We start from the raw sequence: 12,996 nt of genomic DNA, 5'->3' as shown, positions 1-12,996 counted from the left end.
CTAAGGGGCAATTTATAACCTGGCCAATCAACCTAACCCGCACATCTTTGGACTGTGGGAGGAAACCGGAGCACCCGGAGGAAACCGACGCAGACACGAGGAGAATGTGCAAACTCCACACAGACAGTGACCCGAGCCGGGAATCGAACCCGGGACCCTGGAGCTGTGAAGCAGCAGTGCTAACCACTGTGCACCATAGAAAGCATTCTTTCTGATTGTATCACAGCTTGTTATGGCCCCTGCTCTGCCCAAGACCGCAAGAAAATACAAAAGATTGTGAATGTAGCCCAATCCATCACGCAAACCAACCTCCCATCCATTGACTCTGCCTACGCTTCCCACTGCCTCGGCAAAGCAGCCGGCATAATTAAGGGCGCCAGGCACCCCGGACATTCTCTCTTCCACCTTCTTCCACCGGGAAAAAGAGACAAAAGTCTGAGGTCACGTACCAACCGACTCAAGAACAGCTTCTTCCCGGCTGCTGTCAAACTTTTTGAATGGACTTACCTTGCATTAAGTTGATCTCTCTCTACACCCTAGCTATGACTGCAACACTACAGTCTGCATTCTCTCGTTTCCTTCTCTATGAATGGTGTCTGTGTAGCACGCAATAAACAATATTTTTCACTGTATGGTAATACATGTGACAATAATAAATCAAATCAAATCAAATGTTATTTTAAGTCTTCACCTTGCTCTCATGCTGGCGTCTCTGTCCTCATCTCTGAAAACACTTCTATCATTTCAATCTCTCCTGACTTTTACCCGACCTTTTGGCCTTCCTTTTGCCCTCATCCCACCCACCCCTTGCTCAAAACTTGTCTTACGTTTCCAACTTATCTCAGTTTTGATAATATCACAGTCCTGAAACATTGGACAGGATTCTACGGCCTCGCTCATCCTGAAACCATAAAATCCCACCCGCAGTCTATGGATGTTTTCATTATGTACCCCTTGCCCGCTCCGGTTCTGTGGCGGGTGGTGGGAGGGTGGGGGTGGGGGGTAAAATTCCAGCCGTTGACTCTCTTTCCGGCTCCAGAGATGATGCCTGACCTGCTGTGCATTTCCAGCTTTTTAAAAATTATTGGCTGTTAGGAAGGTGTTTTCTTCGATGGATGCTGCTTACATTCTAACCAACATAGAAACATAGAAACATAGAAACCCTACAGTGCAGAAGGAGGCCATTCGGCCCATCGAGTCTGCACCGACCACAATCCCACCCAGGCCCTCCCCCCACATATTTTACCCGCTAATTCCTCTAACCTACGCATCCCAGGACTCTAAGGGACAATTTTTAACCTGGCCAATCAACCTAACCCGCACATCTTTGGACTGTGGGAGGAAACCGGAGCACCCGGAGGAAACCCACGCAGACACGAGGAGAATGTGCAAACTCCACACAGACAGTGACCCGAGCATAGAACATAGAAAGTCACAGCACAAACAGGCCCTTCGGCCCACAAGTTGCGCCGATCACATCCCCACCTCTAGGCCTATCTATAGCCCTCAATCCCATTAAATCCCATGTACTCATCCAGAAGTCTCTTAAAAGACCCCAACGAGTTTGCCTCCACCACCACCGACATCAGCCGATTCCACTCACCCACCACCCTCTGAGTGAAAAACTTACCCCTGACATCCCCCCTGTACCTACCCCCCAGCACCTTAAACCTGTGTCCTCTCGTAGCAACCATTTCAGCCCTTGGAAATAGCCTCTGAGAGTCCACCCTATCCAGACCCCTCAACATCTTGTAAACCTCTATCAGGTCACCTCTCATCCTTCGTCTCTCCAGGGAGAAGAGACCAAGCTCCCTCAACCTATCCTCATAAGGCATGCCCCCCAATCCAGGCAACATCCTTGTAAATCTCCTCTGCACCCTTTCAATGGCTTCAACATCTTTCCTGTAATGAGGTGACCAGAACTGCGCGCAGTACTCCAAGTGGGGTCTAACCAGGGTCCTATAAAGCTGCAGCATTATCTCCCGACTCCTAAACTCAATCCCTCGATTAATGAAGGCTAGTACGCCATACGCCTTCTTGACCGCATCCTCCACCTGCGAGGCCGATTTAAGAGTCCTATGGACCCGGACCCCAAGGTCCTTCTGATCCTCTACACTGCTAAGAATGGTACCCTTCATTTTATACTGCTGCTCCATCCCATTGGATCTGCCAAAATGGATCACTACACACTTATCCGGGTTGAAGTCCATCTGCCACTTCTCCGCCCAGTCTTGCATTCTATCTATGTCTCGCTGCAACTTCTGACATCCCTCCAAACTATCCACAACACCACCTACCTTGGTGTCGTCAGCAAACTTACCAACCCATCCCTCCACTTCCTCATCCAGGTCATTTATGAAAATGACAAACAGCAAGGGTCCCAGAACAGATCCCTGGGGCACTCCACTGGTCACTGACCTCCATGCAGAGAAAGACCCCTCCACAGCCACTCTCTGCCTTCTGCAGGCAAGCCAGTTCTGGATCCACAAGGCAACAGCCCCTTGGATCCCATGCCCTCTCACTTTCTCAAGAAGTCTTGCATGGGGGACCTTATCGAACGCTTTGCTGAAGTCCATATAGACCACATCCACCGCTCTTCCTTCGTCAATGTGCTTGGTCACATTTTCAAAGAACTCAACCAGGCTCGTAAGGCACGACCTGCCCCTGACAAAGCCGTGCTGACTACTTTTGATCATACTAAACTTCTCTAGATGATCATAAATCCTGTCTCTCAGGATCCTCTCCATCAACTTACCAACCACTGAGGTTAGACTCACCGGTCGGTAATTTCCCGGGCTGTCCCTGTTCCCTTTCTTGAATATAGGGACCACATCCGCAATCCTCCAATCCTCCGGAACCTCTCCCGTCTCCATCGACGATGCAAAGATCATCGCCAAAGGCTCCGCAATCTCCTCCCTCGCCTCCCACAGTAACCTGGGGTACATCCCATCCGGTCCCGGCGACTTACCAACCTTGATGCCATTCAATAGTTCCAACACATCCTCTTTCTTTATGTCCACATGCTCGATCCTTTCTGTCCTCCGCAATCCAGCAGTACAACCACCCAGATCCCTTTCCACCGTGAATACCGAGGTAAAGTATTCATTAAGCAGCTCCGCCATTTCTAACGGTTCCGCACAAACTTTTCCCCCTTCACCTTTTAAGGGTCCTATGCCTTCACATCTCATCCTTTTACTCTTGACATATTTGTAGAAAGCCTTGGGATTCTCCTTAATCTTACCCGCCAAGGTCTTCTCATGACCCCTTCTCGCTCTCCTAATTTCCTTCTTAAGCTCCTTCCTACATCGCGTATACTCCTCTAAATCCTTAACACCTCCTAGCTCTCTGAACCTTCTGTACGCCTCTCTTTTCTTATTCACCAGGTTCATCACAACCTTCGTGCACCACGGTTCCCGTACCCTACCAACACCCCCCTGTCTCATCGGAACGTTGTCATGCAGAGCTCCAGACAAACATTCCTTGAAAATCCTCCACTTTCCTTCGGTACTTTTCCCCAAGAATGCCTCCTTCCAATTTACCCGTCTAATTTCCTCCCTGATGACACCGTATTTCCCTTTACTCCAGAGAAACACTTTCCTAGCCTGCCTGACCCTATCTCTTTCCAATGCTATCGTGAAGGAGATAGAATTATGATCGCTATCCCCAAGATGCTCACCCACCGAGAGATCCTCCACCTGTCCAGGTTCATTAGCCAGCACCAGATCAAGAACAGCCTCTCCTCTAGTAGGCTTATCCACATACTGTGTCAGGAAACTCTCCTGGACACACCTAACTCTCCTGGACACACCTAACAAACTCCTCTCCATCCAAACCCCTAGCCCTAGGGATATTCCAATCTATGATTTCAAAGAAAGAAGTGTTCACATGCGAACACACAAATCGGGAGCAAGAGTAGGCCATTTGGTCCCTCGACCCTGTTCCAATAAGATCATGGCAGGTTTTAGGTGGGTTGGCTATGCTAAAGTCTCCAAAGATGTGTAGGTTAGATGGATAAGCCTTGCTAAATGCGCTGGGTTATGGGGATATGCTGGGGAACCTGGATCAGATGCTCTGTCAGAGAATCGGTGCAGATTTGAATGGCCTCCTTCTGCATTGTAAGGATCCTATGGTTCTGGCCTCAAGTCCACATCCCCACATACAACTTCGGACTGCCTTTTGTCAGTTAAGAACCTGTGTTTCTCTGCCTTAAAATTATTCAATGGGCGGCACAATGGTTAGCACTGCTGCCTCACAGCTCCAGGGACCTGGGTTCGATTCCCGGCTTGGATCTGTTTGGTGTTTGCACATTCTCCCCGTGTCTGCATGGGTTTCCTCCGGGTGCTCTGCTTTCCTCCCACAGTCCAAAGATGTGCGGGTTAGGTTGATTGGCCTTGCTAAGTTGCCCATAGTGTCCCGGGTGTGTAGGTTAGAGCGATTAGCAGGGAAAATGTGTGGGGTTGCGGAGGATAGGGCCTGGGGTGGGATTGTTGTCGGTGGAGACTCAATGGGCCGAATGGCCTCCTTCTGCACTGTAGGGTTTCTATGGACCCAGCCTCCACTGTTCGCTGGTGAAGAGAGTTCCACAGATTAACAACACCCTGAGAGAAAAACATTCTTCTCAAATGGGAGACCCTTATTTTTAAACTGCGTCCCTGGTTCCAGTTTATTCCTCCAGTAATACTGAGCCAATTGGACATTAACCTGGCTTTTAAACTCAGGAAAAACAGTTCCCAACTAGACATTCATTTCAATGTCAATAAACAGGTATAATTCTGGATATTTTTTATTGCTCTGATAGTTTTTACACATGGGGAGTTATCTGTGTCTACTCCAGAGTGAGCAGTGTAGATTCTGCCCTTGTGGAAAGGACAGCTTCAGATCTCAATTTGATTGTCACTAAATTTTCCTACAGCGCATGCGCATGGCTCCACGGATTTACGCATGCGCGGGTCAGCTGGCTCGCTCTCGCTCTCTCTGTGGTAACGCGCATGCGTACATTTGTAGAGGAGACGCATGCGCACTACAGGCACCCGTCAACTGACGTAATTTAGAAATGGCGGCGCCCAGGCGGTGAATCAATGCGCAACAGAGACCCCGAGTCAGGTTGGTAACCGGGGTCCGGGGCGCTGAGGGTGGTCTCAGTCTCACTCACTGACCCTCACTCACTGATTAACCCTCACTCACTCACTGACCCTCACTCACTCACTGACTGACCGTCAGTCACTCACTCACTGACTGTCAGTCACTCACTGACTGACCGTCAGTCACTCACTCACTGACTGACCGTCGCTCACTCACTGACCGACCGTCACTCACTGACCGTCACTCACTCACTGATTGACCGTCACTCACTCACTGACTGTCACTCACTCACTGATTGACCGTCACTCACTCACTGACTGTCAGTCACTCACTCACTGACCCTCACTCACTCACTGACTGACCGTCAGTCACTCACTCACTGACTGTCAGTCACTCACTGACTGACCGTCAGTCACTCACTCACTGACTGACCGTCACTCACTCACTGACTGACCGTCACTCACTCACTGACTGATCGTCACTCACTCACTGACTGACCGTCACTCACTCACTCACTGACTGACCGTCACTCACTCACTCACTGACTGACCGTCACTCACTCACTGACTGACCGACTGACCCTCACTCACTGACTGACCATCACTCACTCACTCACTGATCGACACTCACTCTCTCACTGACCGACACTCACTCACTCACTCACTGACCGACACTCACTCACTCACTGACCGACGCTCACTCACTCACTCACTGACCGACACTCACTCACTCACTGACCGACGCTCACTCACTCACTGACTCACCGACACTCACTCACTCACAGTCCAAAGATGTGCGGGTTAGGTTGATTGGCCATGCTAAAAAAAAATTGCCCTTAGTGTCCTGAGATGCGTAGGTTAGAGGATTAGTGGGTAAATCTGTAGGGATATGGGGATAGGGCCTGGGTGGGATTGTGGTTGGTGCAGACTCGATGGGCCGAATGGCCTCTTTCTGTACTGTAGGGTTTCTATGACCGACACTCACTCACTGACCGACACTCACTCACTGACCGACACTCACTCACTCACTGACCGACACTCACTCACTCACTGACCATCACTCACTGACTGACCGTCACTCACTCACTGACTGACCGTCACTCACTGACTGACTTACCGTCGCTCACTCACTGACTGACTGTCGCTCACTCACTGACTGACCGTCACTCACTCACTGACCGTCACTCACTCACTGACTGACCGTCACTCACTCACTGACTGACCGTCACTCACTCACTGACTGACCGTCGCTCATTCACTGACTGACCGTCGCTCATTCACTGACTGACCGTCGCTCACTCACTGACTGACCGTCGCTCACTCACTGACTGACTGTCGCTCACTCACTGACTGACCGTCACTCACTCACTGACCGTCGCTCACTCACTGACTGACCGTCACTCACTCATTGACTGACCGTCACTCATTCACTGACTGACCGTCGCTCATTCACTGACTGACCGTCGCTCACTCACTGACTGACCGTCGCTCACTCACTGACTGACCGTCACTCACTCACTGACTGACCGTCACTCATTCACTGACTGACCTTCGCTCATTCACTGACTGACCGTCGCTCATTCACTGACTGACCGTCGCTCATTCACTGACTGTCGCTCACTCACTGACTGACCGTCACTCACTCACTGACTGACCGTCACTCACTCACTGACTGACCGTCACTCACTCACTGACTGACCGTCACTCACTCACTGACTGACTGACCGTCACTCACTCACTGACTGACCGTCACTCACTCACTGACTGACCGTCGCTCACTCACTGACTGACCGTCGCTCACTCACTGACTGACCGTCGCTCACTCACTGACTGACCGTCGTTCATTCACTGACTGACCACTCACTCACTCACTGACCATCACTCACTCACTCACTGACCGTCACTCACTGACTGACTGTCACTCACTCGCTGACTGACCATCACTCACTCGTTGACTGACACTCACTCACTGACTGACCGTCAGTCAATCACTGACTGACCCTCACTCACTGACTGACCATCACTCACTGACCAACACCCGCTCACTCACTTACCGTCACTCACTGACTGACTGACCGACATTCACTCACTGACTGACCGACATTCACTCACTGACTGACCGACACTCACTCACTCACTGACCGACACTCACTCACTGACTGACCGTCACTCACTCACTGACTGACCGTCACTCACTCACTGACTGACCGTCACTCACTCACTGACTGACCTTCACTCACTCACTGACTGACCGTCACTCACTCACTCACTGACCGTCACTCACTCACTGACTGACCGTTACTCACTTACTGACCATCACTCACTCACTCACTGACCATCACTCACTGACCGTCACTCACTCACTGACTGACCGTCACTCACTCACTGACTGACCGTCACTCACTGACTGACCGTTACTCACTGACTGTCACTCACTCACTCACTGACCCTCAATCAATCACTGACTGACCGTCATTCACTCACTGACTGACCGACTGGCACTCACTGACCGTCACTAACTCACTGACTGACCACTGGCACTCTCACTGACCGTCACTCACTCCCTGACTGACCCTCACTCACTCATTGACTGACACTCCCTCACTGTCCCTCCCTCACTGTCCCTCCCTCACTGTCCCTCCCTCACTGTCCCTCCCTCACTGTCCCTCCCTCACTGACCGACCCTCACTCACTGTCCCTCCCTCACTCACTGTCCCTCCCTCACTCACTGTCCCTCCCTCACTCACTGTCCCTCCCTCACTCACTGTCCCTCCCTCACTCACTGTCCCTCCCTCACTCACTGACACTCCCTCACTCACTGACCCTCCCTTCACTCACTCAGTGACCCTCCCTTCACTCACTGACCCTTCCTTCACTCACTGAGGGATCATCCAGTGAGGCTTTGTGGGTGGAGCTAAGAAGTTAGAAAGGGATGGTGACCTTATTGGGGTTGTACTATAGGCCCCCAAATAGTCATAGAATCATAGAAACCCTACAGTGCAGAAAGAGGCCATCTGGCCCATCGAGTCTGCACCGACCACAATCCCACCCAGGCCCTACCCCCATATCCCTACGTATTTACCCACTAATCCCTCTAACCTACGCATCTCAGGACACTAAGGGGCAATTTTAGCATGGCCAATCAACCTAACCCACACATCTTTGGACTGTGGGAGGAAACCGGAGCACACGAGGAGAATGTGCAAACTCCACACAGACAGTGACCCAAGCCGGGAATTGAACCCACGTCCCTGGAGCTGTGAAGCAGCAGTGCTAACCACTGGAATTCCCGTCAATGGAAATTAGAAGAACAAATATTTAGGGACATTGGGAAGATTTGCAGGAGTAATAGGGTTGTCATAGTAGGGGATTTTAATTCTCCTAGCATAGACTGGGACTGCCATAGTGTTAAGGGCTTAGATGGGGTGGAATTTGTTAAGTGTGTTCAGAAAAGCTTCCTCAGGCTGTATGTGGGGGTCCTACTCGGGAAAGGGCAAAGCTAGACCTACTCTTGGGAAATAGGGCAGGGCAAGTGACTGAGGTGACGGTGGGGGACCACTTTGGCACCAGTGACCATAATTCTATTAATTTTAAAATAATTATGGAAAGGGACAAAACTGGTCCACAGGTGCAGGTTCTAAACTGGGGCAAGGCGAGTTTTGATGGAATTGGACAGGAGCTTTCAAGGGTTGATTGGAGAAGCTTGTTTGAGGGCAAAGGGACCTCCGGCAAATAGAAGGCCTTTAAAAGTGAAATAGCTAGAGTTCAGGCGTCTGTATGTTCCTGTTAGGGTAAACCATAGAAACCATAGAAACCATAGAAAATTACAGCTCAGAAACAGGCCTTTTGGCCCTTCTTGTCTGTGCCGAACCATTTTATGCCTAGTCCCACTGACCTGCACTTGGACCATATCCCTCCACACCCCTCTCATCCATAGAAACAGGAGTAAACCCTTCGAGCCTGCTCTGCCATTCATTTTGATCACAGCTGATCATCAAATTCAATATCCTTATCCCCCACTTCCCCCCATATCCCTTTGAGCCCCAAGAGCCATATCTAATTAAAGGGCAAGGCTGGCAGGAGTAGGCAACCTGGATGAAGAAACGTATTGAGGTTTTGGCCAGGAAGAAGGAGGCGGCATGGCTCAGATACAAGCAGCTGGAATCAAGGGATTCCTAACAGGTGTACAGGGTTTACAGGAGTATACTCAAGAAGGAAATAAGGAGGGCAAAAAGGGGGCATGAGGTAGCTTTGGCTCAGAGGATTAAGGTGAATCCAAAGGGATTCTTTAAGTATATTAAAGGAAAAAAAGAAAAACTAGAGAGAGAATAGGACTCCCTCAAGGACCAAAGTGGACACGTGTGGAACCGCAGGAGATGGTCGAGATTCTCAGTGAATATTTCTGCTCTGTGTTTACCGTGGAGAAAAACAGTTATCAAAAATTACAGCAGCATCTGATCCCCGCACAAGTCAGGATTGGCTCTCTGTTTCCTTGGAAAACTATGAAAGAAATGCTTTTTGAAGGCTCAGAGACTGGGAATGTTTTGCATTCAGAGGGACCTGGGTATTCTTTTACATGAGTCACAGAAAGTTAACATACAGGTCTGATTTCAAGAAGAAATTAGATACGGTTCTTGGGGCTCAAAGGGATATGGGGGGAAGTGGGGGATCAGGATATTGAATTTGATGATCAGCCATGATCAAAATGAATGGCGGAGCAGGCTCAAAGGGTTTACTCCTGCTTCTAGTTTTTATGCTTCTAGGTACAGCAAGCAATTAGGAAGGCAAATTGTGCATTAACATTTCTGACAAAGCAATTGGATGTTGAGAGTAAACAAGTCTTACTACAATTATATAGGACATCGATGAGACCACACCTCTCGGATTGTTATAGCTTTGGCCTCCGAACCTGAGGGAGGAGACACTTACCCCAGATGAAGTGCAACAACGGTATACAAAACTGGCTCCTGTGATGAAGGCATTGTCCGAAGAGGAGCGATTGTGTAGGTAAGGCTAATGTTCCCCAAAGTGTAGACAAATGGGAGGTGATCTCATTGAATTTTTCGTATTCTCTATCCTGACGAACTCAGTCGTTAAGTATATTCCAGACAGAGGTGAATAGATTTCTTGGGTTCTAAGGAAGATGGGGATGACATGGGTAGGTGGAGTTGAGGTCAAGGATGAGCCATGATTCTTGTTGAATAGCAGAGCAGATTCGAAGAGCTATTCCAGATCCAGTCTTAGTTACATAGAAACCCTACAGTGCAGAAGGAGGCCATTCGGCCCATCGAGTCTGCACCGACCACAATCCCACCCAGGCCCTACCCCCACATATTTTACCCGCTAATCCCTCTAACCTACGCATCCCAGGACTCTAAGGGACAATTTCTAACCTGGCCAATCAACCTAACCCGCACATCTTTGGACTGTGGGAGGAAACCGGAGCACCCGGAGGAAACCCACGCAGACATGAGGAGAATGTGCAAACTCCACACAGACAGTGACCCGAGCCGGGAATCGAACCCGGGATCCTGGAGCTGTGAAGCAGCAGTGCTAACCACTGTGCTACCGTGCCGCCCTAACCACTGTGCTACCGTGCCGCCCTGCTTTTCTCTCTGTGCTACCGTGCCGCCCTACCGTCTCTCCTGCTTTTATGTGTGATAGGAATATTTTTTTGCCCAATTATCTGCCCAAGCTTGAATATTGCCCCGATCTCACTCCATGTGGGCCCAGTTGCTTCATAGTGCGAGTGGTTTTGAACATTGCTCAATCATCAGCAAACACCCCATGGTTGCCCTTAGGATGGTCATTGATGAAGCAGCTGAAGATGGTTGGGCCGAGGACACTACCTTGAGGACCACCTGCAGTGATGTCCTGGAGCTGAGAAAATTGACTTCCATCAACCACAGTCATCTTCTTTTGTGCCAGGTATGACTCCAGCCAGTGGAGAGTCTTCCCCGATACCCATTGACTTCAGTCTTATTAGGGCTCATTCAAGTGTTGTTACAATTGTATAAGGCATTGGTGAGACCTCACTCGGAGTACTGTGTTCAGTTTTGGTCATCGCCTTTGAGGAAGGATGTGGTGGCACTGGAGGCGGTTCAGAAGAGGTTCACTAGATTGATTCCAGGTTTGAAGGGGCTGTCGTATGAGGAGCGGTTGAGTAGCTTGGACTTGTACTCGCTGGAGTACAGAAGAACGAGGGGGGATTTGATTGAGGTATATAAAATACTCAACGGGATTGATAAAGTAAATGTTGACCAAATGTTCCCCCCACTAGAACAGTCTAGGACAAGAGGTCATAGTTGCAGAGTAAGAGGGGGGAGGTTCAAGACAGAGATAAGGAGAAGCTACTTCTCACAGAGGGTTGTGAATCTATGGAACTCACTTCCCCAGAGTTCAGTGGATGCAGAATCAATCAATGGATTCAAGAAAGAGATAGATAAATATTTGACCAAAAGCGGCATAAAGGGCTATGGGGAAAAGGCAGGGAAGTGGAGTTAGGATGAGATGGAGATCAGCCATGATCATATAGAATGGCAGAGTGGGCTCGGAGGGCTGAATTGCCTACTCTCACTCCTAATTCCTGTATTCCTATTGATGCTTTACTTGGTCAAATGCTGCTTTGTTAAGGGCATTCACTGTCACCTAGCCTCTTGAGTTCAAGCTCTTTTGTTCATGTTTGGACCAAGGTTGTAATGAGGTCCGTAGCTGGGTAGCATTGGTGTAACTGAGTGTCAGTGAGCAGGTTATTGCTGTTTAAAAGTGCTGCTTGACAGCACTGTTGACGACTCTCTCCGCTGATAATCGAGAGCAAACTTATGGGGTGGTAATTATTCAAATTGGGTTTCTTCTAATTTTGTGGATTGGTTATGTGAATATTAATCACTTAATGCCTGAAAAATATAATTTTGCCTGCCCTCAATTAATCTCCCATTTTGCAATCTCTTGCATCGCTGTGGCAATTTATTTGATGAGGTCTTTTCTCAAAGGGCTTTGAATATAGTAATACTTAAGCTGTGATGACACACAGGTGGACTATTTATTTCTACTATTGATGCATGCTGCTTGTATCCTTTTATTTTGTGGTTATATCTGTCCTTGAATATCTTTGATAGGACAGAGCTACACCTAAGAAGTTCCGTTCAACCAAGTGCGTGCGTACATGGGAATATTGATGTGCAGTCTCTGTAAGTGTAAATGCAGTCTTGCTGATGTGAGGTTTACAGTTCTGGCCCTTTCTTCGTCAAGGTAGTGGACCTGATGTTGGGAGGTTTGTATAAGCTAGGGTGAGAATTTTGCTTTGCTTTGCCCCTCTGTGGTGACAGTCCTCAACTCAAGAGCATTGGACAGATATCAGAAAAGGCGTCACCTCCTGGATTGCATTTGTAGCTTTGCAGTTAGCGCGAAGCTTTATCCACCTCGCCGTACAAGACTGGAAAGGTGGGAAAAGCAGTGTGCGTCATATTCTTAAGAATTGAACCTTGAAAACAAGTCTGGTTGCTGTAAGCTGGCCAGAGATCAGAACAATAATCGTGACGCGTTATTTTTGTAACATGTTTATTTTACAGTGTACTTTGTGTGATATTTTCCCTTTTTAGCCCCAGGGTAAAAGCAGCGAATTGTAAACTCTTGCTCAGGAACACTCTTCCTCCTTGCTTTTGGTTTTGTTTCTCTAAATTGCGGTTGAAGTTTTCTCCCCTGCTGCAGCGTGAAACAGGCACAGTCCAGTGACCTGCAACCAAGATATTGCCTTGGTGCCTGTTTATATCCTAACCTTGATAGAATCCTACAGTGCAGAAGGCGGCCATTTGGCCCATCGAGTCTGCACCGACCAAAATCCCACCCAGGCCCTATCCTCATAAACCCATGCATTTACCTTAAAGCTAGTTCCTCTGACACTAAGGGCCAATTC

At 49.0% G+C, this 12,996-nt stretch overlaps 1 protein-coding gene across 5 annotated transcripts in view; it reads left to right on the top strand.

Moving 5' to 3' along the window:
• Positions 1-4,986: 4,986 nt before the first annotated feature.
• Positions 4,987-12,996, top strand: part of xpnpep1 (X-prolyl aminopeptidase (aminopeptidase P) 1, soluble) — a 96,031-nt gene continuing 88,021 nt past the window's right edge. Inside the window, exons 1-3 of one of the 5 annotated variants that reach the window (XM_078223194.1) lie at positions 5,032-5,103; positions 9,940-10,088; positions 12,200-12,271. Coding sequence is in view for 1 of the 5 variants with exons in the window: in XM_078223192.1 (XP_078079318.1) it covers positions 5,079-5,103 (25 nt within the window). In the remaining 4 variants the exon portion in view is untranslated. Of the gene's footprint in view, positions 5,104-9,939; positions 10,089-12,199; positions 12,272-12,996 lie in introns of all 5 variants that reach the window. The other 4 variants (XM_078223193.1, XR_013498971.1, XM_078223195.1 and 1 more) reach the window with 4 other exon arrangements.

The sequence above is a fragment of the Mustelus asterias genome, chromosome 11, assembly GCF_964213995.1.
Source record: "Mustelus asterias chromosome 11, sMusAst1.hap1.1, whole genome shotgun sequence".
NCBI classification, from domain to species: domain Eukaryota; kingdom Metazoa; phylum Chordata; class Chondrichthyes; order Carcharhiniformes; family Triakidae; genus Mustelus; species Mustelus asterias.
The sequence above is the reverse complement of the archived record's forward strand: the minus strand, read 5'-3'. Positions and strand labels throughout refer to the sequence as shown.